At 43.2% G+C, this 26,822-nt stretch overlaps 1 protein-coding gene across 3 annotated transcripts in view; it reads right to left on the bottom strand.

Moving 5' to 3' along the window:
- Positions 1-683: 683 nt before the first annotated feature.
- EIF2AK4 (eukaryotic translation initiation factor 2 alpha kinase 4) overlaps positions 684-26,822 on the bottom strand; it is a 72,968-nt gene continuing 46,829 nt past the window's right edge. For 2 of the 3 annotated variants that reach the window (XM_073638916.1, XM_073638918.1), the window contains 15 exons: positions 25,940-26,108; positions 25,146-25,262; positions 18,753-18,818; positions 17,443-17,619; positions 15,282-15,416; positions 13,727-13,837; positions 11,935-12,057; positions 11,505-11,591; positions 10,097-10,209; positions 8,783-8,841; positions 6,977-7,074; positions 4,532-4,600; positions 3,789-3,833; positions 1,991-2,106; positions 684-1,245 (listed from right to left, as the gene is read on the bottom strand). In XM_073638916.1, the coding sequence (XP_073495017.1) occupies positions 1,188-1,245; positions 1,991-2,106; positions 3,789-3,833; positions 4,532-4,600; positions 6,977-7,074; positions 8,783-8,841; positions 10,097-10,209; positions 11,505-11,591; positions 11,935-12,057; positions 13,727-13,837; positions 15,282-15,416; positions 17,443-17,619; positions 18,753-18,818; positions 25,146-25,262; positions 25,940-26,108 (1,543 nt within the window). In that variant the 3' untranslated portion in view covers positions 684-1,187. The remainder of the gene's footprint in view (positions 1,246-1,990; positions 2,107-3,788; positions 3,834-4,531; positions 4,601-6,976; positions 7,075-8,782; positions 8,842-10,096; positions 10,210-11,504; positions 11,592-11,934; positions 12,058-13,726; positions 13,838-15,281; positions 15,417-17,442; positions 17,620-18,752; positions 18,819-25,145; positions 25,263-25,939; positions 26,109-26,822) is intronic. The other variant, XM_073638917.1, reaches the window with a different exon arrangement.

Here is a 26,822-nt window from a genome sequence, read left to right as displayed (position 1 = left end):
TTAAAAAGGCAAAAAAAAAAAAACACAAAACACACTGCCTTGTCTTCATTGAGAATTAATGACCTATACAACAGTTTACTGAAAAATGCCCAACTCTCAGCTCTGACAAATTCAACTCAATGCAAAACAGGAGCGGATCCTTTACATGGGTTTCCACACCTGTACATTAGGAGAATTGTCTCATTTTAAAAGCAAATTTCTCACCTCAGCATTTGTTAGTGTGATATTAGAAAACCTGTGCAGGTTACACTACATTAGAGACCTGGAAATTATACTGAACACTAACATCCTGCAGCAATATCAAGTGTTGTGCGGTATCAGAAGAAAAGTCTGGAGTTACTCTGACTGCTGAATCCTGAGTGTGCAACGAACATACTGTCAAGATTCTGTAGGTGGATGGCTGACTGGGCCACATGTGTGATTTATATAGTTCTGGTCACATGCCAACTAGACTGAGAGAAGCAATGTAGTCACGTGCCCGTCTACCCACACGGGAAAATGTGCGCAATGGCATACCATCAAGATTCAGCTGTCAGAAGAACTGTGTGACAGTAAGAAATGCTGTAGATCCAATGTGATTGCTGATGTGTGAATATTATATAAAACTGCCCATAAATGAGATTTTACACACACACACACACACACACACACACACCCCAAAAAAACAAATAAGATCCACAAGCTGAGAGTTGTGACTGGACTTTATTATAAAGTAGTTGCCGCTGCCGGGAGCAGTTTGGCACTATGATGTTCCTTGTATACACGCTATTATGGATCTTCAGTTTGTTCATGAAATGTATCCATGGTTTTCTTTCATGTGCTTTCTTTTTTTACATCCTAACGAAACATTAAAATCAGTAGCAGAATGGATGATCGTTGTTCCTAAGGATTTATACAGGCTAAATTGGTGATTAATAGGAATGTATAGAAAACAATAAAAAAAAACAAAAACATTCGTGTGTCTGTAAATGAAATGCAGCATTGCCATATCACTTCTAGGTAAAGCGTTCACAGTAAGGCTCACAATCCGCCTGTATTAGTCATTGTTTCCAGCACGTCATTAATATGGCTGGTCCCATGGGGCTAATTTACCAAAATGGGGTTCAGCCAGTAATGGCTCAAGGATCCTCAGACCTGAGAATACTATAAAAGGTAAGATTGCACATCCATCCAAGGCTGGGGAGGATTTAGAAGAGAATCTTGTAGTAATCATCTCGATAACTGTACAGCATAAGCACCGGCACCCTAAGAAGCAGATGAAAAGAATGAAGGTAAGTACTGAAAACAGTATGCGACTGTATGCAACAAAACTGCCAAAAAGAACCTTGAAGTTACAAAAATGTTTGCAGACTTGGCTTTTTTTTTTTTTTGCCAGTTTGACTCAAACTTGACGAGCTGTTGTAGCTATCAAAATGGTGGTGCTTTGTACACCAGAAATGCTACTCCAGTCAGTGACTGGAGTAGCATTTCTGGCTCAGTGCACATCACTTATTTGAGGCACAGAATTCGCGCCTCTTCTATTGCAACAAAACTATTGTAGCGCGATTGTACACTACACCATTCTTGAAGAATTGGCCTGTAAATATATTATAATATACATGTATTGTACACCACTAGATTTGCAGGGAAGATGGCCACTAATCATTACACTACCTAAGTAGAGGTTGGTGTCCATCCTTGATAAGGCTGCATTCACACCTGAGCCCCTGTAGCCTTTAATTTTACAGCGCTGTTTGCAGTCCTGAGGTCCTTTCTCTGCACCAACGTTTTTGAATGCAGCTTTATAGTCAGAATTCTGTGTGATATTATCATGTATAACTATCATGTATATCTTCTATGGGTTGTTGCCATCAGATATGACCAGTTTACAATGGGGAATAGTATATAGCAGTATAGCCATCTTAAACAACACCATGGCTATCACTAGGATTATTCTCTAGGACTGGCCCCGTATATAGAGTAAGGCTATGAACACTGGAGAGATACTCACCGCTTCTCAATCTTTATAGTATTAATTTCATCAAATATTTGTTTTAGGTATCTCTGTTTTGGTAATTTCGACATGAGCTGCTTCACCGATGCATTAAATGCTTGTTCATCTGTAAACTATAAAGAAAGATGGAGTAATAAGTCAGTCCTATTACAAATTACACGGCCACATCAGTCACGCACTCCTGCCACGGGGCCATTGCAACAAAAGCCGTGCAATTTAGCGGAAACCTTTGGTAGAGGTCAGATTAGTTCTACATATTTTTTTTTTTATGAAATTACATAATCAATTTAATGGATTCTTAAAGTGGTCATCTGTCTCCACTCAGAAGTGATGTCACATCTGATGTCCGGTATTACACTCCATTTCTAAAGAATGGGACAAGGGCACAATACCGGCTGCTCCCGCACAGGACCTGTACACATGAGCCTAGCTGGATTATCCCTTTAATATTCTAGCACTTGTCCCTGCAGCTCCCCCCCCCCCCCCCCACACTGTGCCTGCTACTGAAGGTCAGACACATTAGTCACATGGACATTGCAGGGTCCAGGACTGCAGTAAAGGCCCTGTGAAACATAAATGATGGTCTGGTCGCAAGAAGTCTTTTTTAAATATGGTTTCATAAAAATTTTAAACAGTTTAGCTACTACAGCTGCTAAGTATCACTGTACATAGCAGAATGAGTAAACAGTAAATCATTCAGTGAGCTCATTCTAATACCCTAATATTTTCAACTGAATGATCATCCAGGTTATTCTCTGATCAAATCCAAGTTGAAGTCTGTTTAGGAGAAATGCATGTATATGTCTGCTTAAAATGCTAGGCAAGAGCAGAATACTATAGGTACAGGTCTGTACTCCTACAGTAGTAGCCAAAATTGCTTCAAAGGTTTTAGGTTTGTACCCCCATATCCACTGTACTTTCAGTGTCCGTATTAGTGAATGTACTAATAAGGTCATGTCTGCTCCAACCCTCAGTATGGTGGCAGACATGTAGCTAAGTATATGAGCCTTCTTAGCAGCATCCTAAGAAGTGGGGTGAGTGCTCTCCTTATGAGTACACTACACTCCATTCTAGTCAGATGTAGCTTGTAATGTGGTTATTTTTTGTACCATAGTCTTTCTGCCAAATAACATTTAAAGGGGTTGTTGTGTCCAAATTGATAAGTCTGCAGTCATTCTGTGTGACTGCAAACTTTTGAATCCCTCCTTGCGTTGCAAGGACTGGCTGGTTCTGAGCCGGGATCGGAAGGTATGAGTTATACATACTCCCGGGCAGAAGCTGACTAGAGGCCGCACCCACTGGTCGGGAGTATGTATAACTTATACATACTGGTTTCTGAGCCGGGACCGGAGGGTACAAGTTATACATACTACTGGCCAGTGGGTGCGGCCTCTAGTCAGCTTCTGCCCAGGAATACGTATAACTCATACATACCCTCCGGTCCCGGCTCAGAAACCAGTATGTATAATTATACATCCCGGCCAGTGGGTGCGGCCTCTAGTCAGCTTCTGCCTGGGAGTATGTATAACTCATACATACCCTCTGGTCCTGGCTCAGAAACTATATGTATGAGTTATACATACTCCCAGGCAGAAGCTGACTAGAGGCGGCATCCAGTGGCCGGGAGTATGTATAAGTCATACCCTCCAGTCCCGGCTCAGAACCAGCAAGTCCCCGCAGTGCACAGTGTGCGTGCTGGAGGGATTCATAAGTCTGCAGTCACACAGAGTGACTGCAGACTTATCAATTTGGACCGCACAACCCCTTTAACCTTCACTACCTCAGAATTACTTACCTCCAATGCCAATAAACTTTGTATCGCTTCTTTTGGTAGATCTACCTAGAAGAATAAAATAAATTGTGCCTTAATAGCAACAAATTCTAACATTTCAGACAATTCTTGGGCAGTAAAGTTGCTGCTAATGTAGACAATCAATTCAAAGAAATACTGGGATGTGCGGATGATTCTGCTTTACAAGTGCTGGGGCTCTGGTTCTGTGTTCTTTCCATATTCTTCATGCACCTTACATTTTTATGGATCACTTAAAAAGACTTGGACCTACGTATTGTTCTTGGCAAATAATCTTCCCTCGCACTGGTCATAATGAAGAACTCATTTCTTACTGAACGGCTACAGGTCCAAAACCGGGCCACTTACCTATAATATGACTACTTTTTGTGCACCCATTAGACACAACATCTGAGCCTCCAATTTTTGAGAGTTTTGTTTTGTTTCTTAAGTCAATTTAAAGCAGCACAGAACGATATGGTGTTTGAACTCTGGCAGAAAATGAGCCGTTTTGGGCTATGTATTAAATTAGAGCATCTCATTTGGCAGAGATCCGGGTCGCCTTGTAAAGTTGGGAGCCACATGACTACTAGAAGTAGCAGGATTCTCTTGATTGTGACCATCAGAATTTTTTTTACTTTCAATTACAAAATGTTCAGCTATGGTCTGGCTATCGTACGGTGCCGATGTATAATAATTCCCTCTCTGTTCAGACTTCTTACACACACACAAAAAAAGTGTTTACTTACTGCCAAAATTTCAATTTCTGTGTTTCTTTGTTGGAAGTTTGTGATAGAAGCCTGAAGTTTAGAAAGAACCTGCAACAATGAATATAAAATTGTGAATGGAAAGTGTCCCAAATAGATAAGAATTTCAATTACGCATTAAAAATTAGGTGCTGCACCTGCAAAAGTAACATACAATGTGGTGCCCCCTCTCCTCCAAAACCAGTCACAAGAGCCATGCAGTCTGACTACTGAGAAGTGCTCCATGCCTTTGTATGTAGTTGACTACTGAGAAGTGCTCCATGCCTTTGTATGTAGTCTGACTACTGAGAAGTGCTCCAGGCCGTTGTGTTGTGTGCGGTATGGCAGCTCAGCCCCCATTCACCTCCGTGTACCAGAGCTGCAATACCAGCTACAACCATGGGCAGGCGCTTTTCTAATCCATCCCAAAGACACTATAAATGGAGGCAAATAATAGTTTCTTCTTAAATGTGGGGCATCTTTTCAGAGTCTGAACCTGAAATCTAATCCAGCTGTAAGATGGAGTAAATTTCTGATGTAGTTTGTCACATTTTGGTCTAAAGCTGTAGCCAATCTTCATAAAAGAGACGAGATCCGTGTATAAACACCTAAAGTTGCTACATTATTTTTTTTTTTTTTTACTAATTTTTAATCTACACTGCATAAAAATGTGCAACATTTATTCTCCAGAAAGCTGACTGACTGACCTAAATGACACCATGAATTACCTCCTAAAAGTACAGTTATTTTATAGAAATTGTTGGCATTCTGCTCTGTCCCCACTAGAGGAGCCAACAATGTAGGATGTAATGTGATCCTACAGTGCCATCTCTTGTGGATAAGTCTCCTTCAGATTTATGAGCAGCCCAGAACATGCAGTCTGAACGTTCGTTTAGTTTTATTAGGTTGTGCTGCTTGTAATCAGAACATTTTTGGAAAGTCCTATATATTCAACCAGTTTTTCCATTTACATGATCCTGTGTCAATGGCTTGCAGTTACATACAAATAATCTGATCCTGCAGCCATATTGCTCCCTCCCTTTGATCTGGTGATAAGCAAGAAACAAGGGAATGGCACTTCGATGTGTCCTCCAGGTGCGCTGTGACTAGTGGTACTAAATCTGGGTATTGAATAAGGCAGTAAGTAGTTGCACTGTTACTGACGGCACCACAAACAGGTGTTCTACTTCAAGCCACTTAAAGGGAATCTGTCAGCAGGTTTTGCTAGGTAATCTGAGAACAGCATGATGTAGGGTCAGAGACCCTGATTCCAGCGATGTGTCACTTACTGGGCTGCTTGGTGCACTTTTAACAGATTATCTGTTTTCTCTCCTGTAAATGTAGCAGTGCTCAGAATGCTGAGCTGTGTATGACTCCGCCCACATCCCTGATTGGCAGCTTCCTGTGTACACTATACAATGTCAGCAAGCTGCTAGTCAGTGGTAGGGTGGGGTTATACAGATTAGTCTAGACTGTGCTGAGACCAAGTCTGGTGGTGATAATTACCTGCTGATAAAACACTGATTGTATTGAAACTACAGAACACAGCCTAATAAGTGACATTCCTGGAATAAGGGTCTGTGCCCCTACATTATGATGCTCTCAGGTTAAATAGCAAAATACTGCTGTCAGGTCCCTTATATGTTAGAAGCAGCCATTCTAGTTGTTATAGTGCAGCCATAAGCAGATCTATAGGTATTCCTATTTCGAACCATGGTTCAGCTGACCGCAATCTCTCACGACTCCTCCATAAACAGGTATCGCTCTTGTTTTTGTCTCCGCTGCCAGACCCCTTATGCCCGATGAATAAAAGGATCTGCAGTCCTAAATCTGACATGCCAGATCCTTCTCTCCTCTGACATAGGAAGCCTCGATACACATTAGACTGTCAGCCAATATCGACTGGTTCAGCTGATGTAATGTGTACATGGAGGCCTTAAAGGGGTCGTCTGGACAAAATAAAGAGTCAACTTTTATATATCCAGTCATGTAGGCAAACTATCATACCACCCTTGATCCAGCGCAGAGAGCTCCATGTTCTGTGTAGAGACAGGAAGCGCTGATGCCACTGTCACTGCACCTGTGATTGGCTGCAGCGGTCAGGGGACTGGAGCAGTGTTTTACGATGATGCACTGACAATCACAGGCTGCAGCGATCAGGTGGCTGACGGAACTGTGACCTCACTGTTTCCTGCCTCCTTACTAAGCATGGCGCGGCCGGCATGTGGGGCCAGTGAGTGAGTATGACTGATTATTTTTTTTTTACATATCCAGTCCTGGACAACTCTTTCACATCTCGAGAAACAAACCTCTCCCTAGCTCAATGGTTTACGACCACAAATTTCCATGAAGCCCCATGACACTGGCAGACGGATACAACTGACTTTGCTTAGAAACTGCTGCTAATTATCAGGGAAATTAAAGGTCCCTGGAAGAACCTCCGCTCACCTGAGTTTCATAACGCCGCCTTACACTGGCAGGTAGCCTTTCCGGGGCAATGATACTGACGCTGGGGATCACAGCACTGCTGTGCGGCTCAAACTGACCTGAAATATAAAAGGGAGAATAACACAAGATAAAATACACACCGCGCACGTCCAAGCTGGAAAAAAACCTGTAAATGTTACAGAAGAAAAGCTTCACAGCCCGGGGGCATCAGCTCCTAATACTGGCACCAGTCTGAACAGAACTAACCCCACACATGCCACCAATAAAAGGGGGCATTCATTTAATATGGACAGGAGCTATAAAGGACATGTGTACCCATTGCAAAAAAAAAACGCAGCAGTTTACAGTAGCAACAAATCCTGAAATCCCATGCACATGTTGCTTATTTTTTCCTTGCAGATTTGAAGCAGTTTTCATATGAAACATGTCAATTCTTTCAGTATTTTTACAACATTGTTTATCCATTTTAATAAATGGGGAAAAAAAAAGTATCATAAACGTGCATCTTTTATGCAGTGGTTTTTCCTGCCGGATCAACAGCATTTGCAGCAGATTTTACTTCTGCAAATACTGAACGTGTGTACATGCCCTTACATGCAGAATCCTAATACGCAGACTACTTTCTCATCCACTTCTCTCAGTTGAGATCACAGAGAAGTGTAAGACAATGGGAGTGGTAGGCAATTGTAAGTAAGCAAAACACATGTGTATAGTTGTCACACCACGAGTGTTGTGAGTGTGGAACACAGAGCCGTCAATCAAGGAAGAGGAGTCGCAGAGATAGATACAAAACAAGCAGAAAGGTGCACCCGTCGGCCCAGGCGGCACCCGTCGGCCCAGGCGGCACCAAGCACCTTATTAGCACATCTGAATATAGAACAATTTCTAGCAAATGAAGCAACAATTCTGGCCACTAAGCAGTAAAACATTCATCACTGGAGTTTTCCAGTGGCATGCTAATGACTAGTAATAGGTTAAAATAATAAAATCCGATGTCCCTCACTCTCTCCGACCTCCATTTAATAGCTTCAGCGGTGAAGTCACTAATACAGCACACATCGCGGCAGCCAACCAATGAGATCAGCAGCTATGTCGATATAGGTGGCATAAGCCACTGATCTCAGCGATTGGCTGCAGCGGTTATCTGTACTGTAGTTGTGACATAACTGTTAAATCCAGTAAACCGAGTAATGGCAGAGTAGGAGATGCAGAGCTGTACAGAAGATGGGGAGCGACATCTGATTTAATCATTTTAAACACAGCACAGTTAGAGGTCAAAACGCTATAACTAGAAAACTGCTCCGAGGATGTCCCCTCAACGTGGTGCTTGGTTTGAACAGTCATTTCATGCTGACCACTCCCCTTAAACAACATCTCTCACCAGAACTGAAAATAAAAACTGCATATAATATTAAATACTGTACAATTTATTTTTTTTAACACATGGACTTATTATAAAGCCATTCTGAGATAGAATTTCAAAGTAAGCAGGTCATCACCATCAGGTCCAAGATCTATTTGATAATGAGTGCGGTTTGAATTGTGAGAAGTCTGCAATACCTCTAGTAACAAAAGGGTTACACTTCACCCATTTTTTTTTTAAACTGATAAAACAATGAACAAATAGCCAGCATGTGACCCAAATGTGATGAAGATGAATCATCGGGAAGAATGAGCGGCATTGTCCTCCACAGATGAGTGTGTAGAACAGAAGAAGGCTTTCACCAGGAAGACTAATCGCAGCCCTACACGCCAGCCGACTACCCACTGCATCTCCTGACAATATCACCGCAGATCACTACTTACTCTGTGTGCTCAAGAAGGATCCCTTTGGATTCTGCCCAGACAGAGTATCCGGCATTTCTCTAAGTAGAAAGAAAAGTAGTTCCATATTACCACGACTCACAGCGACTACAACACCACAGCAGTAGGATGGCGGTATTATACACTGCAATACTGTGTAAGGCTGCACAGGTATTCCACAGAGTCAAAACTGTTTTTTGCTGTTCTAGTTGCAGCAACAGATGCCTAAAACAAGTGCAACAACAATATATTCCCATATTTTAATAATTTCCAAGTTATGGAAGGAATATCCACCATCAAAGGGAATCTGTCACCAGGTTTTTGCTACCTTATCTGAGAGCAGCATTATGGAGGGGCAGAGACCTCGATTCCAGTGATGCATCACTTACTGGGCTGGTGCTGCAGTGTTGATTAAAAAAAAAAAAAAGTTTCATCTGCTGCAGATCTAGCCGTTCTCTGAATGCTGAGCTCAGTATAACCCCACCCACACCACTGATTGGCAGCTTTCTGTGTACACTGTGCATAGGCAGAAAGCTGCCAATCTGTGGTGGGAACGGGGTTATACAGAGCTCATGAATATGGGGGACTACATGGCAGCAGGTTTACTAGTCCTCTAGTGATAAAAATCAGTTTTATCAGCAGGAGATCATCATTAGAGGACTAGTAAACCTGCTGCCATGTATTCCTCCATATTCCTGAGCTCTGTATAACCCTGCCCACACCACTGATTGGAAGCTTTCAGCCTATGCACAGCATACAAAGAAAGATGAAAATCAGTTGTGTGGGGAGGGTAATACAGAGCTCAGCATTCAGAGAACAGATAAAACAGGGATTTTCTTTAAAAAAAAAAAAAATACACCACGCAGTCCAATAAGTGATACATCGCTGGAATCAGGGTCTCTGCCCTTGCATCAAGCTCCTCTCCCATTGTTTGGCAAAAACCTAGTAACAGATTACCTTTAATGTCACTCCGAATGTACGTAAGGGTGATATAAATAAGCCACGTCATAGATGCATGGAACATATAGAGAAATAAAATTCTTTTGGTCACCCAGTTATGCCAATGACTTTCATTCTGGAACTCAGCAGATTTCTCATTTAATATCTGTCGTCTTACAGAAGACATTTTATAATAAGATCTCTCGACAATTTAAGGGGGTGTTATTCTGGTATATGAGGATCTGTAGATAGCCCTGTGATCAGGGGCGTAGAGGAGATACAAGTCTGTGTCTTGGAGAAAGTTGGGGTTTACTAGTGTGACCCAACAATGACCAAACAGCCAGCTATCTAGGCGATAATCTATGCGGACATGCGCACCTGTTATTTCGCTCTTCTTGTCCTCGGAGTCGGAGCTTTTGTAACAGATGATCCACAAGTTCGGACTCCAGGATTCTCTTCTCGGTCTGACGCTCCTTCTCAAACGCCTTCAGCTGTCAGGAGCCAAAGAAACGAGACGTGTTAATAGCAACATGTCGTTAGTGGAGCCAGTGTGAGAGCAGCTGGGGGTGATGAAGCATTATGGAGAGAGCAACTCAAACTTTCCATGGTGTCAGCTTTATTTTTATTATCAGGACAAGAATTTAACCCCAGATTTAATTTTCTCATCAATCACCATCTTGAATTTTAGATTTCACCCTGCTTTCCTCCCCTATTCTCTGCTATCAATCCCATAATGAAGCAGCCAAACATTATATGGCCAAAGAGTCAGTACTATCTATGCCTGCTGGTGTGAATTTATTTATCTAAATTTTGTATTAATTGAAGCAAAAAACATACTGTCTACAAATGTCATCTTCATTATAATTGTGTGACAGGAGTCGTCTAATCATCATCAGTAACTGTGATTAGTGATACTATAATAAACAGACACAATTAACACTGGAGAGTCAGCAGTTAAGTATGACACAGCCTTTTAAACAATATTTTTTTCTTTAGGCAAAATTATTAGAATAAAAGTTATGTTTTATCTAGTGTACTTTGCCATTTAGGGACAAATAGACTCAATTGGAAATTTTTCGGATATGTACAAATTAATGTTTACCAAATCACCTGCCATCACTCCAAAGAGTCAGTACTATCTATGCCTGCTGGTATAATTTTATTTCTCTCAATTTTGTATTATGTAAGCAAAAAGCATACGGTCTACTAATGTCATCTTCATTATAACTGTGTGATAGGAGTCGTCTAATCATCATCAGTAACTGTGATTAGTGACATAATATAATAAACATGGTTAGACACAATTAACACTGTAGAATCAGCAGTTAAGTATGACACAGCCTTTTTAGCAATATTTTTTTTTCTTTAGGCATAATTATTAGAATAAAAACTATGTTATGTACTTTGGATATTTGTTCGAAAATGGCAATTTGTAAATGAGTTTATGTACAAATTGATTTTTTACCAAATCACCTGCCATCACTCAAGTATATAAGATCTATTACCAAACCTTTATTCACAATTTTCTAGGAAATGCTACCAAGTGACATTTTGAGATAACAGAGCAAGAAAAAGCACAGAAAAGAGACAAATACAGAGAAAACAAATACATGGGAACTTTAATTTTAGTCAAGAGATTTTCCAAACTTTGTAACATGGCAGGGTTTGCTCGACATTGTACTTTTAGCATCATTTCAACACGTTTAATAATTATTTTTTTTTACAGGGACAGGGCTTTAGCAAACAATTAAAAATACACATACAGATTACATCTAGCCTTATTTACCTTGACGTGACTTCCTTCTTTATCAGAGACAATAGCAGCAAAAGGGATGCCAGATAATCGGCAATGCTCCTGCAGCTCATCCTGTGACTTATGTACAAAAAAAAAGTTAGGAATTTTGAAATACAGTAAAAATGCTGCAAATTTTTAAGCACGTAAAATCCACACTAAAATCCACAATGTTATAGTCGGTTCCCTTTTTCCTTCAAAATTGGGTAAAAAGTACTTCAACCTCGAGATCCAGAACCTTTTTCCTTTGTTCCAATTTTATGTTAAATAAACGTAACTATTCTAGATTAAAAAAAGTGTTATTTTAAACAGGTTTTTCAAAGGTTTTTTTTTTCTTTACTATCTTTATTATTATTTTTATTTTTTTTTTAAATAAATGAAATTTTTGTCTCACACCGAGATAACCGTTGTGGCTACTGCTTACCTCAGACCAGTCGTATATTATCTCGGCTGTAATGCCAGCAGTCCACAGCTTCTGAATGATGCCGATAGCCCTGTTCACAGACATCTGGCCGGCACTCACCACAAGAAGGTCACAGCTGCTCACCTGGAATTAACAAGCACAAATCAATATCTGCAAGAGACTTGTAATATTTCCAAGTACCGTATATACATACACATTTATCATCTGCAATGTATGCTGTGAAGGTACAGCGAAAAGTAAAGAGGCGTTACAAGGGTCACAGGGAAACATTTAAATTCATAAAGACATCTCCGCAGAGGGGACATATTACCCTTACACTGAACATATTGGATTAATTATAACTGGGGAAGAAAAATTAATTATAACTGGGGAAGTGAGAGAGAGGGAGCTGACACTTCAACCTCCATTGAAGTAGAGGCCTTCTTCAGTAACCAGGTAATTACAACAGGAGATTTGCTCTGAGAACCAGATGCTACGCTTGGAATTCGTTTATTCAGAGGCGGAGAAGTACAGAGGCTTCCTCTGTTCAAATGATTTCTCTGACACTCTTTGGAGCCAGTGGTCTGTGATGAACATTGGGGTTTGCATCGATCCAATATTTATGGGAGATAGATTTTTGGCGTTGTAGCGAAGGTACGAACATAACACATTTGTTCACATCACCAAAAGGCCATTCTAACCCCTTCAACTTAATATTAATCCTTATAGGTGATTTTATCCAGGCCATGTTTTATTCCCATAGAAAGGTAAAATCGCAATAGGAAACATGACTACAATATCTACCGCCTTGGACCTCCAGAGGCAAAGATATCCTGAAAGTTTGGGATCTTAAACTTCTAAAAGACCTACCACATCCCACACCGAGCATTTAGGAGGGTGGTCCTGTATAGACAACCTGTGCCCAACCCATCTATGATATTCACATGCCCCAAAAACTAAAGGGGAGAACAAGTAAGAACATCTGATGCTCCAGTGGACCCAGTCCTTAAATCTTCATAAAAAGATCTGTTTTGTAAAGATCCCCATACATATTCAAATAAAGTTGTCTGAACCCGCCAATGTTGATAGGATAGGTTGGCAGTCCAATGAATATGGGGACCTCCCAACTCTCCCTCCACAGATGATGTGGAGGGAGAGAAGTAATGAGCCTGCTGAACTCTAAGATCCGATCCTTTTGTTTTCCCTCTATCATTAATGACAGGAGCCAAGCATTTTTGTGTATGGGGGAGTCTGGAATGATGGCCATAGACCAACAACTATGTAATGTGTATGGGGACCTTAAGACTACAGATACACCATGCAGAGGACACCCCAGCCATACCAAGGCAATGTCTTATATATATGATGAATGGTGCACACTTCGCTTTATTACAAAGTCTTATAACAGCTCTTCACGAGAGCCATAAATGTAGCACAACAATCTGCACCCTATCAGAATGCAGAACACTTCCCCAGAACAACCTCGCTGCGTTGATTGCAGATTCCCTTTTTGGGGCATAAATATTTTGTTCTAAAAGGCAGCGATAATACAACAGTGTGAATGGGGCATCACACTCACAGAAGAGCGGCTGTAGGGAGCTTCTGTATCACAGGGATATTCTCCACTAAAAACCAGATAAGAATAGCTTTGTAATACTGGATTTTAATAATTCATGGCACAGTCCGCTTTTCTTGCCAGATTTTCAGCCAATTCAGCCAAGTGTTCTTCTCTGATTTGTCTAAAGAATTCCAAAATGATGAAACACATCTGTCCTACATTCTCATTAGGTAATAAAGCGTTACATTAACTTACATTCTCATCAGCGCTGGAAAGTGCAGCGGAGATCTTATCTATCGCTATGCTGACGCCAACAGCACAGGGCAGAGCGAAGGATCCAGTCTGAGGTCCTTTAAACTGTGAAATCTGAAGACAGAACAAAGCGTTAGTTAAAGGATATTGCCACAAACAGCAACCAACACAGCAGGGGAACACATTGATAAAGACGTTCCAAAAGCTGTAAGGGAGCTTTCATACTGCGTTTGGGCACCCGTTCAGAGGCTCTGTCAGGGATTACGGCCAAAACCCCAGCAAAACAGGATTCAGACGTATGTGCCGACGGGGCCATAGACTATAATGGTGCCGGCAGAGTTAATGTGTGCTCTGCCGTGCATCATTTTTGAGCATATACGCTTACTGGAGGCGGACACTCAGACATAGTAGACTACATCTAAGTGTCTGCCTCCAGTAGGCGTATATGCTCAAAAATTATGCACGACAGAGCGCACATTAACTCTGCCGGCACCATTATAGTCTATGGCCCCGTCAGCACATACGTCCGAATGCTGTTTTGTGGGGGGTTGAATGTAAGACCTGACGGGAGACACCAAACGGGTGAAAGCACCCTAACTGGTAAGAATGTGGGAAGGTGCTCTGGACTGTGCAGCCCTGGCCACGGGACTTGCATAAAAACATGAAAAAAAAAAAAAAAAAAAGCTTTCTCCAAAATTATCCAGCTGATTCTTAAGCTAAAACGTATGTCTCCTCTTACTGCAAGGCCCCTACAAGGACTTGTACTTACTTTTATATGGATTTAAGAGATCAGAGACTCCCTTTAACGTGCTGCACAAATAAACTAGAGGGTTATTCCCATCTCAAAGTGATGGCATACTGCACATATCCAAATTCTTCTGTCTTCTCTCAAGAGCCGAGGTGGAAACTACATATATAAGGTGGACTATTGTTATCTCTAAATTACACGAATGACCAATGGGAACGCTGGACTGTTGAGGTTCCTGCTCAATAAAGAGGGGTTCTTGGAAAGGGACCAGCCATATGACTATATACTTAAAAGGGTTGACTGGCGCTTCTCATCAGAATAGGAGTAGTGCGACTGACGTAAAGTTTGTCTGAGGCTTGCCAGGTCTTGTGCATCCCTTGCCGACGTTGCTTACCGGTCCTTTAATTGGACTTGTGCATGATACCAGGCTCTCACCTCCTAATACGGAACATAAAGGAGCTGGGTAACCCCTTTAAGTGGCCAGCTCAAACACGGTTGTGAGATATAGGGTGGCCAAAGAAAGTTGCAAAAAAACACATACAAAAAAGTTGCAAAAAAAAAAAAAACAGGTGATAGTGAAAAAACAAAAGGACAGATAACATGGAAATTATACAAATGTCATCTCATTAATGACAGACGGGACTGAACACGGCTTTGTATAATAATAATGGAGCGGTTCCTCTTTCCTTTGCTGAGATAAGGACAGTTAATGTTTCAGCAGATAATCAGCACATGGTGACCCTCAGTACCAGACAGACCATTTCCTCCACAGCTGCACACACCGCCCCGACCAATATATGGATGACGTACCAGATGGTCGTATCTGCCCCCGGCGGCCAGGATCTCGGGAACGGTTCTCTGTCGGCGTTTGATGAATGCAACAAACTGAAAAACTATCCCATTGTGCTGCTGCATCTTATAGACAAGGCCGAAATTCACAACAACCTAGAAGAAAAAGCAGACGTCTTCATAAGTGGGACCAAGCGCAGCAACATGGCGTAACGACACGGAGCACAAGTCCGATGCGTAATCTGGAGAGAATTGGGCGATGTGGAAAACTTTTTGCAGATCTTTAGCAATTTAACCCCTTTACAATGGGACCAATTTCTGATTTTCCCTCCCCTTCTTCCCAGAGCCATTACTCTCTTATTTTTCTGTCCGCATAGACATAGGAGGACTTGTTTTTTACAAGAAGAGTTGTACTTTTGAATGACACCATTCATTTTACTACATCGTGTACTAGAAAGTGCAGTGAAATTGGGAAAAAAAAAACATGCACATCAGATAAATGATGACAGAAGGTGTTTTGTATGGTGTGCAGGCACACAATAAGATTGTCTCTTTTCATAATTTACCCAAATGCCAAGGTTTCTCCTAGAAATGACCACAAAGCACACCATCCATACACGGGTCTCCTCCATGACATGGAAAATCCATGTGACCAGACACTATGCAGACGGTTGTAGGCCGCACAGAGGGGGATTTTGCAGGGGGTAGGTTGTGCACCCCTGGTTTCAAGGTATTAGAAGATGATATATTTAAATTCATTCTTTTCTGCTCATGTCCCCATGATAACACTTCCTTCCTCCACTGAGCTGTCAAAGTATAGACAGTGTAGCAACAATCCAGAATGCCTTATTTTGGTGCATGTAAGAAAACATTTTTCTTCCAGAGTACCTGTAAGAAGGTGAATTGTCAAAGCACATGGGCAGAAGTGTGTGTATATGCTCTCCATACTTTATGTAATACAGAGCATAGGAAGGTCCTGTACTGCCCCCTTCAGGTCCTGCACAGGCATAGCAGAGAGTCTTCTGCCCCTGAAGTGTTCTGTCACTACTTCTAACCTCTACTTGCTGGAATTATCCTTGTCCCCCATTTTTGTACCCACTGTTCTGTGACTATATGTCCTCACACCAAAAATATCTGCACCCAACTGCTTTACATGAATATACAGACATCACATACAAGCAAAGTCAGGGTGACTGGTTTACAACAACCTGACCAGGATCTTCATTCTGGTGGTAGTGACAAGGTCAATAGCGTACGTATTCCTAAGAATTAGGGGGTCACCAATTATTGCAAATTGAATTGCTTATACCAGTGTTTTCCAACTTCAGTTCTCACGCCCCCCCCCCCCCACAACAGATCAGGTTTTAAAGATTTCCTTATGGTTGTGATGGAATTATCACCCGTGCAATACGAAGGAAATCCTGAAAATATGGCCTGTTGGTGGCCATGAGGACCGGAGTTGGGGAACTATGGCTTTCGATTAGCCAGTCCAGTCTGACATCACATGAGCATCATGCCGCAACAATGTTATAACAAGCCGGCTGATCAAAAGGAGACCAGGGGATGCCGAGAGTAGTGGGCTGTGCTCCCGCCAGCAGACACAGGTTAGAATTGGGTGGCTGGACTGGTTCCTACAAATCGATTCACACCATCTCTATCCAGCACCCAATTATCTCAAAATAAAGAGAAGATGGCACTGAGCAAAGACAGCTCCCTTACTGCATTAGCAGAAAAAGAAGATTTAGGTTACTCACCATAAAATCTCTTTCTCGGAGCCTTCATTGGGGGGACAGCACCCATGGTTTCTTCAGTCCCCCAATGAAGCGCTAGAGAAAGAAGATTTTGGGTACTCATCATTTCTTTTTCTAGGATCCCGCATTGGGGGACATAGGAAACCATGGGTGCTGTGTCCCCCCCGTGAAGTGATAGAGAGAAGAAAATTTTGGGTACTCAGCGTAAAATCTCATTCTCAAAACCTTCATTGGGGGACACAGCTCCCATGGTTCCTGTGTCCCCCAATGAAGAAATAGATAAAGTACTTATAGCCTAGCAGCTCAAGCATAAAAACAATGTATGGAGCAAACGCAAAGTCTGGACATTACATTCTGTAACTCGAGAGTTAAAAGCAGCCACATGAAACACATGGCAAAAGGCTAAAGATTCATGGCATCACAGCTCTAACCTGGAGCTTAATGTTCATCTTCTTGACAAGTCCAATAATTTCCTCCAGGTCTTTTAGGCCTTGTTTGGCCAGCACGCCTACAGACGATTTCTGCTTGGTCAGTGAAGTCATCGTAGATCCGAGCTCCTGAAGTTCTCCTTTCTGCTCAATATACTTATAAAGGCGATTCAACTGAAACTGAAGATATTACAATAATATAATACATGTATAACATGGTCATCTGCGTGTGCATACACCATCAAGCAACAAGAATGTAAAGAAAATTAATGATTCACCATTTCACATTTTAATTTGTGTCTTCATGAAAGGATTGGGGATACATTACAAGATGTCTGGATGACTATTTTTTCACTCAATATCTAATTATTGACATACAGGTCAGGCACTTGGTTTGCGGGAAAATGTGGTGACTGGTTCTCTTCATAATACATTCGGGAAGCCTATATATAAGCATGATCAAATTGGTTGAGCATACATGTATAGGTCAATTTGACATGGAGGTAATGAAAAAAAAAGGTCCCATCATAATCATTTTCATGTAATACTGACTTAAAGGGGTTGTACACTACTTTATATTATCCCCCTGGGGCCCCTAGGACTTTTTGTAATTACCTTACTTTGCAGATAATGCCTGTGAGTGGCGCTATCGCTGGCCGCTCACAGGCATCACGTGACCCCCGGCTGCAGCCGGCTCTGACATCTGCTGATGTCACGACAAGTGCTGGCAGCAGCCGGGGGTCTTTGTCTTCCGTGTTCCAGGTGGATGCCAGGCTGTGAGAGGAGTTACCCCCTGCTTCACACCTGGCATTCACCGCGTGCTCTGCCTCTCCCCATTCATTGGGAAAGCGCGCGGTGGATGCAGGGTGTGACGCAGGGGGTAACCCCGCCCACAACCCAGCTGACACCGCAGGGACCCCAGCTCTGAGTCACGCCTCGCTTCTCCTGATGTCAGCACGGGGTCACGTGATGCCTGTGAGCAGCCAAGGATAGCGCCACTCACAGGCATTATCTGCAACACAAGGTATTTACAAAAAGTCTTAGGGGTCCCGGGGGGGATACATTGGGGAGGGGAAATAAAGTAGTGGACAATTTCTTTAACTGTTATAGAAAGCAGGGGACAGACTTCCAACCAAGGGACATGATGATGCTGGAAACCAACAATGCCTGCTCCCTGTTAGGATTCTCCCATAAACATTAGACAGCCTACACATCTAGCCAAAATAGTCAGATCTCAAAGTATCTGTGTAATGATCAGCTAATAACATGACTAGGCACCTGTACAGGATATTACCTGGATGTACTGTACTTACATTGCTCACCGGAAGGGACAAGTTACAAAACTTCGCTTCCACTTCCCTTTTAGTGAGTTTGTCAATCTGTAGAAAATAAAGCAAACATAATCAGAGCATAAATAAAGAGAAGAGAGAGCAAAGGGGGGCGAGGGAGCGGTAGAGCGGAGAGAGGGAGCGGAGCGGTAGAGCGGAGAGAGGGAGCGGAGAGAGGGAGCGGTAGAGCGGAGAGAGGGAGCGGAGAGAGGGAGCGGTAGAGCGGAGAGAGGGAGCGGAGAGAGGGAGCGGTAGAGCGGAGAGAGGGAGCGGAGAGAGGGAGCGGTAGAGCGGAGAGAGGGAGCGGAGAGAGGGAGCGGAGCGGTAGAGCGGAGAGAGGGAGCGGAGCGGTAGAGCGGAGAGAGGGAGCGGAGCGGTAGAGCGGAGAGAGGGAGCGGAGCGGTAGAGCGGAGAGAGGGAGCGGAGCGGTAGAGCGGAGAGAGGGAGCGGAGCGGTAGAGCGGAGAGAGGGAGCGGAGCGGTAGAGCGGAGAGAGGGAGCGGAGCGGTAGAGCGGAGAGAGGGAGCGGAGCGGTAGAGCGGAGAGAGGGAGCGGAGCGGTAGAGCGGAGAGAGGGAGCGGAGCGGTAGAGCGGAGAGAGGGAGCGGAGCGGTAGAGCGGAGAGAGGGAGCGGAGCGGTAGAGCGGAGAGAGGGAGCGGAGCGGTAGAGCGGAGAGAGGGAGCGGAGATGTAGAGCGGAGAGAGGGAGCGGAGATGTAGAGCGGAGAGAGGGAGTGGAGCGGTAGAGCGGAGAGAGGGAGCGGTAGAGCGGAGAGAGGGAGCGGTAGAGCGGAGAGAGGGGGAGCGGTAGAGCGGAGAGAGGGGGAGCGGTAGAGCGGAGACGGGGAACGGTAGAGTGGAGAGGGGGAGCGGTAGAGTGGAGAAGGGGAGGAGTCGGAGAGAGCGGAGACGGGAAACGGTAGAGTGGAGAGGGGGAGGTCGGAGACTGGGAGCGGTAGAGTGGATAGGGGAGGGCGGATTAAAGGATGGTGTGTGTGTGTGTGTGTGTGTGTGTGTGTGTGTGTGTGTGTGTGTGTGTGTGTGTGTGTGTGTGTGTGTGTGTGTGTATATATATATAGCTAAAGTGATAGATATATATACATATATACACACATACACATTATAATAATAATTTTTATTTATATAGCGCCGACATATTCCGCAGCACTTTACAATTAAGCGGGGACATGTACAGACAATAAATTCAATACAAGGTAAGACAGTTTAAACAGTTACATCAGGAGTGAGGTCCCTGCTCGCAAGCTTACATTCTACAAGGAAATGGGGGGGACACAATAGGTGGAAAGTGCTTGTTATTTCAGGTCTGGCAATTATAATAAGTCGGGATTATCATATAAAGCTGAATGATCCGGTCATCAGCCTGTATGTTCAAGTGCAATACTCAATTACCGAGTGCAGTTATCGTGTGCATGGAGGGTGTAGAGACATATGAACAGTAGGGGGCAGATTCTGAATAGTATTTAGGAGGGAACAGGGGAAAGTTAGTTTACTGGGTATTTGAGGTGTTAGGCTTGTTTAAAGAGATGGGTTTTTAAAGCGCGCTTGAAGACATGGGGGCTAGGCATCAATTGGATCGTCTGGGGTAGAGCATTCCAGAGAACTGGCGCAGCACGAGAGAAGTCTTGGAGACGGAGGTGCGAGGTTCAGATTATGGGGGATGTTAGTCTTCGGTCATTTGTGGAACGGAGGGCATGTGTAGGACGATAGACTGAGATGAGAGAGGAGATATAAGGTGGTGCAGAACTGTGGAGAGCTTTGTGGGTGAGAGCAATGAGTTTATATTGGACCCTGTAGCGAATGGGTAACCAGTGTAATGACTGGCACAAGGTGGAGGCATCGGTGAAGCGGCTGGACAGAAATACGACCCTGGCTGCCGCATTCAGGACAGATTGGAGAGGGGAAATTTTGGTAAGAGGGAGACCGATCAGAAGAGAGTTGCAGTAGTCCTGACGAGAGTGAATAAGAGCGACAGTAAGAGTTTTAGCAGTTTCAAAAGTGAGAAAAGATCGGATTCTGGAGATGTTTTTAAGATGCAGGTGACAAGAGCGAGTGAGTGATCGGATATAGGGAGTAAAGGAAAGGTTAGTGTCGAATATGACCCCGAGGCAGCGGGCGTGCTGCTTGGGAGTTATGGTTGAACCCTCCAAGGTAATTTCGATGTTAGGTAGAGTTAGGTTAGCAGAGGGGGGAAACACAAGAAGTTCAGTTTTGGAGAGATTCAGTTTAAGATAGAGGGAGGACATGATGCTAGACACAGCAGACAAACAATCCTTGGTATTTTGTATTAGGGTAGGGGTAATGTCAGGGGAAGAAGTGTATAATTGTGTGTCGTCAGCATAGAGATGGTACTGGAGCCCAAATCTGCTGATTGTTTGTCCAATAGGGGCAGTGTATAGAGAGAAGAGGAGGGGGCCTAGGACTGAGCCCTGCGGAACCCCGATAGTAAGGGGACGAGGAGAGGAAGAGGAGCCGGCAAAAGATACAGAGAAGGAGCGGTCAGAGAGGTAGGAGGAGAACCAGGAGAGAACGGTTTCCTTGAGGCCTATAGAGAAGAGCATAGTGAGGAGGAGCTGGTGATCCACAGTGTCAAATGCTGCAGAGAGATCCAGGAGAATCAGCAGGGAGCAGTGACCTTTGGATTTGGCTGTTAGTATATCATTAGAGACTTTAGTGAGGGCAGTTTCAGTGGAGTGTAAGGAGCGGAAACCAGATTGTAGAGGGTCGAGGAGAGAGTTATCTGAGAGATAGTGGATTAGACGGGAGTGGACCAAGCGTTCCAGGAGTTTAGAGATGAAAGGAAGGTTAGAGACAGGTCTGTAGTTAGCAGCGCAGTTCTGGTCCAGGGATGGCTTTTTAAGTAAAGGGGTAATGATGGCATGTTTAAATGAGGAGGGAAAGATACCTGAAGAAAGAGAGAGGTTAAATATTTTAGTCAGGTGAGTGGTGACCACCGGTGAGAGGGACTGCAGGAGATGTGAAGGAATGGGGTCACTGTAGCAGGTTGTAGGCCGAGAAGAAGCGAGGAGCTGGGTAGCTTCTTCTTCTGTAACAGGCTCAAAGATGGCAAGTGAGCTTGAAGTGCGGCAGGGAAGGGGATCCAGGCACTGAGGAGATTGGGCTGAGATGTCCTGGTGGATATGGTTGATTTTTTTCAAAGAAATACAGTTATATGAAAAAGTTTGGGGACCCCTATTAATCTTAAGCTTAATGTTTTATAAAAATTGGTGTTTTTGCAACAGCTATTTCAGTTTGATATATGCAATAACTGTTGGACACAGTAATGTTTCGGCCTTGAAATGAGGTTTATTGTACTAACAGAAAATGAGCAATCTGCATTCAAACAAAATTTGGCAGGTGCATAAGTATGGGCACCCTTATCATTTTCTTGTTTTAAATACTCCTACCTACTTTTTACTGACGTACTAAAGCACTTTTTTTGGTTTTGTAACCTCATTGAGCTTTGAACTTCATAGCCAGGTGTATGCAATCATGAGAAAAGCTACTTAAAGTGGCCACTTACAAGTTGTTCTCCTGTTTGAATCTCCTCTGAAGAGTGGCATCATGGGTTCCTCAAAACAACTGTCAAATGATCTGAAAACAAAGATTATTCAACATAGTTGTTCAGGGGAAGGATACAAAAAGCTGTCTCAGAGATTTAAGCTGTCAGTTTCCACTGTGAGGAACATAGTAAGGAAATGGAACAACACAGGGACAGTTCTTGTTAAGGCCAGAAGTGGCAGGCCAAGAAAAACATCAGAAAGGCAGAGAAGAAGAATGGTGAGATCAGTCAAGGACAATCCTCAGACCACCTCCAGAGAGCTGCAGCATCAACTTGCTGCAGATGGTGTCACTGTGCATCGGTCAACTATACAACGCACTTTGCACAAGGAGAAGCTGTATGGGAGAGTGATGCGAAAGAAGCAGTTTCTGCAAGCACGCCACAAACAGAGTCGGCTGAGGTATGCAAAAGCACATTTGGAGAAGCCAATTTCTTTTTGGTAGAAGGTCCTGTGGACTGATGAAACCAAGATTGAGTTGTTTGGTCATACAAAAAGGCGTTATGCATGGCGGCAAAAAAAACACAGCATTCCAAGAAAAACACTTGCTACCCACAGTAAAATTTGGTGGAGGTTCCATCATGCTTTGGGGCTGTGTGGCCAATGCCGGCACCGGGAATCTTGTTAAAGTTGAGGGACGCATGGATTCCACTCAGTATCAGCAGATTCTTCACAATAATGTTCAAGAATCAGTGATAAAGTTGAAGTTACGCAGGGCATGGATCTTTCAGCAAGACAATGATCCAAAACACCGCTCCAAATCTACTCAGGCATTCATGCAGAGGAACAATTACAATGTTCTGGAATGGCCATCCCAGTCCCCAGACCTGAATATCATTGAACATCTGTGGGATCATTTGAAGAGGGCTGTCCATGCTCGGCGACCATCAAACTTAACTGAACTGGAATTGTTTTGTAAAGAGGAATGGTCAAAAATACCTTCATCCAGGATCCAGGAACTCATTAAAAGCTACAGGAAGCGACTAGAGGCTGTTATTTTTGCAAAAGGAGGATCTACTAAATATTAATGTCACTTTTCTGGTGAGGTGCCCATACTTATGCACCTGTCAAATTTTGTTTGAATGCAGATTGCACATTTTCAATAAGTACAATAAACCTCATTTCAAGGCAGAAACATTACTGTGTCCAACAGTTATTACATATATCAAACTGAAATAGCTGTTGCAAAAACACCAATTTTTATAAAACATTAAGCTTAAGATTAATAGGGGTGCCCAAACTTTTTCATATAACTGTAAGTGGCCATATCCTCCCCGCTGAGGTTGGTGGTGGGGGCCTGTGTTTTAGGTTTCAGGAAGGAGTTTAAGGTTTCGAAAAGTCATTTTGGATTGTTGGACATTGAAGTGATGAGGGGGGTGAAGTAGGATTGTTTGGGCAGATGAAGGGCAGAGTTATAGGTTTTGAGCATGAATTTATAGTGGATGAAGTCCTCTGCTAAAAGAGATTTTCTCCACTGACGCTCAGCACACCTTGAGCAACGTTGAAGAAAACGTGTTTGCATTGTGTGCCAGGGCTGCCGTTGTCTGTGTCGGGTCTTTCTGCGAGTAGAAGGAGCCGCTTCATCTAGGGCGCTCTTCAGTGTATTATTATAGTGTGACAAAGCTAAGTCTGGACAGGAGAAGGAGGAGATGGGGGCTAAAGATGTGTGGAGATTGTCCATAAGCTGCTGGGTATTAATGGTACGTGTATTCCTATAAGTGTGGTAAGTGGGGGTGTCCCGGGTGAGGAAACAATTCTTAACAGAGAAGGAAAGAAGGTTGTGGTCTGACAGCAGGAGAGGGGAGTTGGTAAAGTCATCCAGCGAGCAGAGACTGGAAAAAAACAGGTCCAGAGTATTCCCGTCTTCATCTGTAGGAGAATTAGTAAACTGTGAGAGACGGAATGAAGAGGTTAGAGAAAGTAGATGAGAGGCAGATTGGGAGAGGGGATCATCGATGGGGATGTTAAAGCCACCCATGATGAGGGTGGGGATGTCACAGGATAGAAAGTGAGGAAGCCAGGTGGCAAAGTGATCCAAGAACTGGCAGGGGGAGCCTGGAGGGTGATACACGACTGCCACTCGCAGGGAGAAGGGTTTAAACAGTCTGATTGTGTGGACTTCGAAGGAAGGAAACATAAGTGAGGGAACTGGGGGGATGACCTGGAAAGCACATTGTGAGGAAAAGAGCAGACCAACACCTCCACCCTGTCTGTTGCCAGGTCTGGCGGTATGTGAAAATTTCAGCCCACCAAACGAGAGAGCAGCAGCAGCGGTGGTGGTGGTGTCTGGCTGCTGAATCCAGGTTTCTGTGATAGCCAGAAGGTTAAGGGAATTAGAGAGGAAAAAATCATGGATGTAAGTTAGTTTGTTACACACAGACCGTGCGTTCCAGAGAGCACAATGGAAATCGATAGGAGAGGGCATGCACTGAACGTTAAGATTAGCAGGGTTTCTATATGCAGCTGGAGGAGAGTAATGTATGCTATATATATATACACACACATTATATATATTTTTATATATATGTTTTTTTTTCCTGCACTAGATTAAAGTTGGATGAACCAGACCGCCATTTAATGTGAATGGGGGCCTTCAACCCCCAAACACACAATAGGTGATGTAGGGGAGAGAGGGTTCAGGCAGTTGGAATTTCAGCACCTGATCCTTTTGTTTTTGAGGGAGATAAGCCACTGTCAGACCCCTTCTCTTCCCCCTGAAAGCACACGAACCCCAGGCACAGCTAAATGCTCACATGTAAAGAGTCGGCGAGATAGTTGAAACAAGAGAAAAAATTTGCTCACCATTGCATCGTACAGAATGTTGTAGACTTGCACAAGTTTATCTTCTGGCATGCCACAATGGAGTAAAATGGCTTTCAATAAAGATGTGTGATTTATGTAAATACTGTAATTTCTCTCCTATAAAATGAAAGATATTGTCAGAATTCACCCAATGAGCGAGCGTGAAACATAACAATGCTCAGGTCACCTACTCAAAATGGTCTTATACTCGTATAATCATTCACAGTTCAATCAATTCCACAACAGTGACAAAACAGTAAAAGCAGTTTCTCCTCGCTCCTGGGACGGCATCAATGACACCGGTGCGAGATGGTCAGTATCTGAATAATCCCAAGGAGGACCACAGAGTTTGCTCACTGCACAACAAAAGTATGATGGTTTGCAGGAACAAGCCACTTAACACAATTTACTTTCATAGTGGGAGGCAGGAACGGCTGACTACAATTTAGAATAGTCCCACTGTATTATAAGTACGGGCACAGTACAAGCGATGGTTGGCCAAAAACGTTACCAGCATGAGGCTTTACCACAAATTTATGCGGTTTTGGAAAGAACATTTATGCCCACATTCATTTTGCAATCAAACCAGCTGACGTGCCAATACGTGGTGCAGATGGAGCATCAGTCACCCATCAATGGTGGCACCAGAGGGATTTTTAGGAACTTCCTAATTTGAAAAACCACAGAGATCAACTCCGAACTGCCAAATAAGTAAACCTATACCTTGTTGGTTCTACAATACATAGATTCATATAAAACCATAATAACGTCTTTTTAATGTAAACTAAACGTACCTGTAAAACTGGAAACTCCTGGATAATCTCATATATAGTATACATAGTCTCCGTAACTGGCAGGTAGCTGTTAGCAGATGAGGTAATCACATCAAATGCACATTCTGTGAGTTCCTTCGGGTGGCAGTGGTTCAATTTTCGGGGTCTGAATACTCGTTCAATACAGTATCTGTGAATACATATAGGGCTGAGTTATAACCTATATTAGATCTGCCACCCAGCACCTTGTTCTGCCAAGACAAGGGACAAGAACCTAAAACAGCTGTATGCTTATGGGGGCCTCTTTCTTTTGGAGGAGACTCTGGTTTGGCTTTTGCAAACGAGCGCATTTCTCAGTAGGATCAACCCTCCTAAACAATCTATATGGGCATGTAGGTCATAGGAAGCTGAAGAACATGATACCGTGATATTGGAGATCCGATGTCTTATTCTAGAGAAGTCCACATTTTTCTTAATATCCAAATGAGTTGTTAAGATTTATGGGCCGGACATAGATCTCCCTGAGAATCTGCCTCCAGAGATTATTATAAATGAAAGGGGGAGTTACCATTGTGAGACATGTAGATCAGGATAGAAGACTGTCAGCCATTACATGTCTCACACTGGTAACTCCCCCTTTCATTTAAAATAAGCAAATTCTCAGAGATCTATGTTCAGCCCATAGATCTTAACAGCTGATTTACATATAAGAAAGACATGTATTTCTCTAGAATAAGACATCCGATCGCAGATATCAAGGTGTCATTTTATTCGATTTTCTATGACCTACATGCCCATATAGACGGATTAGGAAGGCTGATCCTACGGCCAGATTTCCTGGAGGAGAGCTAAATTGCACACCAGGAAGCACTGCTTGACCTATTAACCTCCCCGATGGCAGCTG

Source organism: Phyllobates terribilis, unplaced genomic scaffold (genome assembly GCF_046119375.1).
Source record: "Phyllobates terribilis strain yellow unplaced genomic scaffold, ASM4611937v1 Scaffold_7__3_contigs__length_470593459, whole genome shotgun sequence".
NCBI lineage: Eukaryota > Metazoa > Chordata > Amphibia > Anura > Dendrobatidae > Phyllobates > Phyllobates terribilis.
The sequence above is the reverse complement of the archived record's forward strand: the minus strand, read 5'-3'. Positions and strand labels throughout refer to the sequence as shown.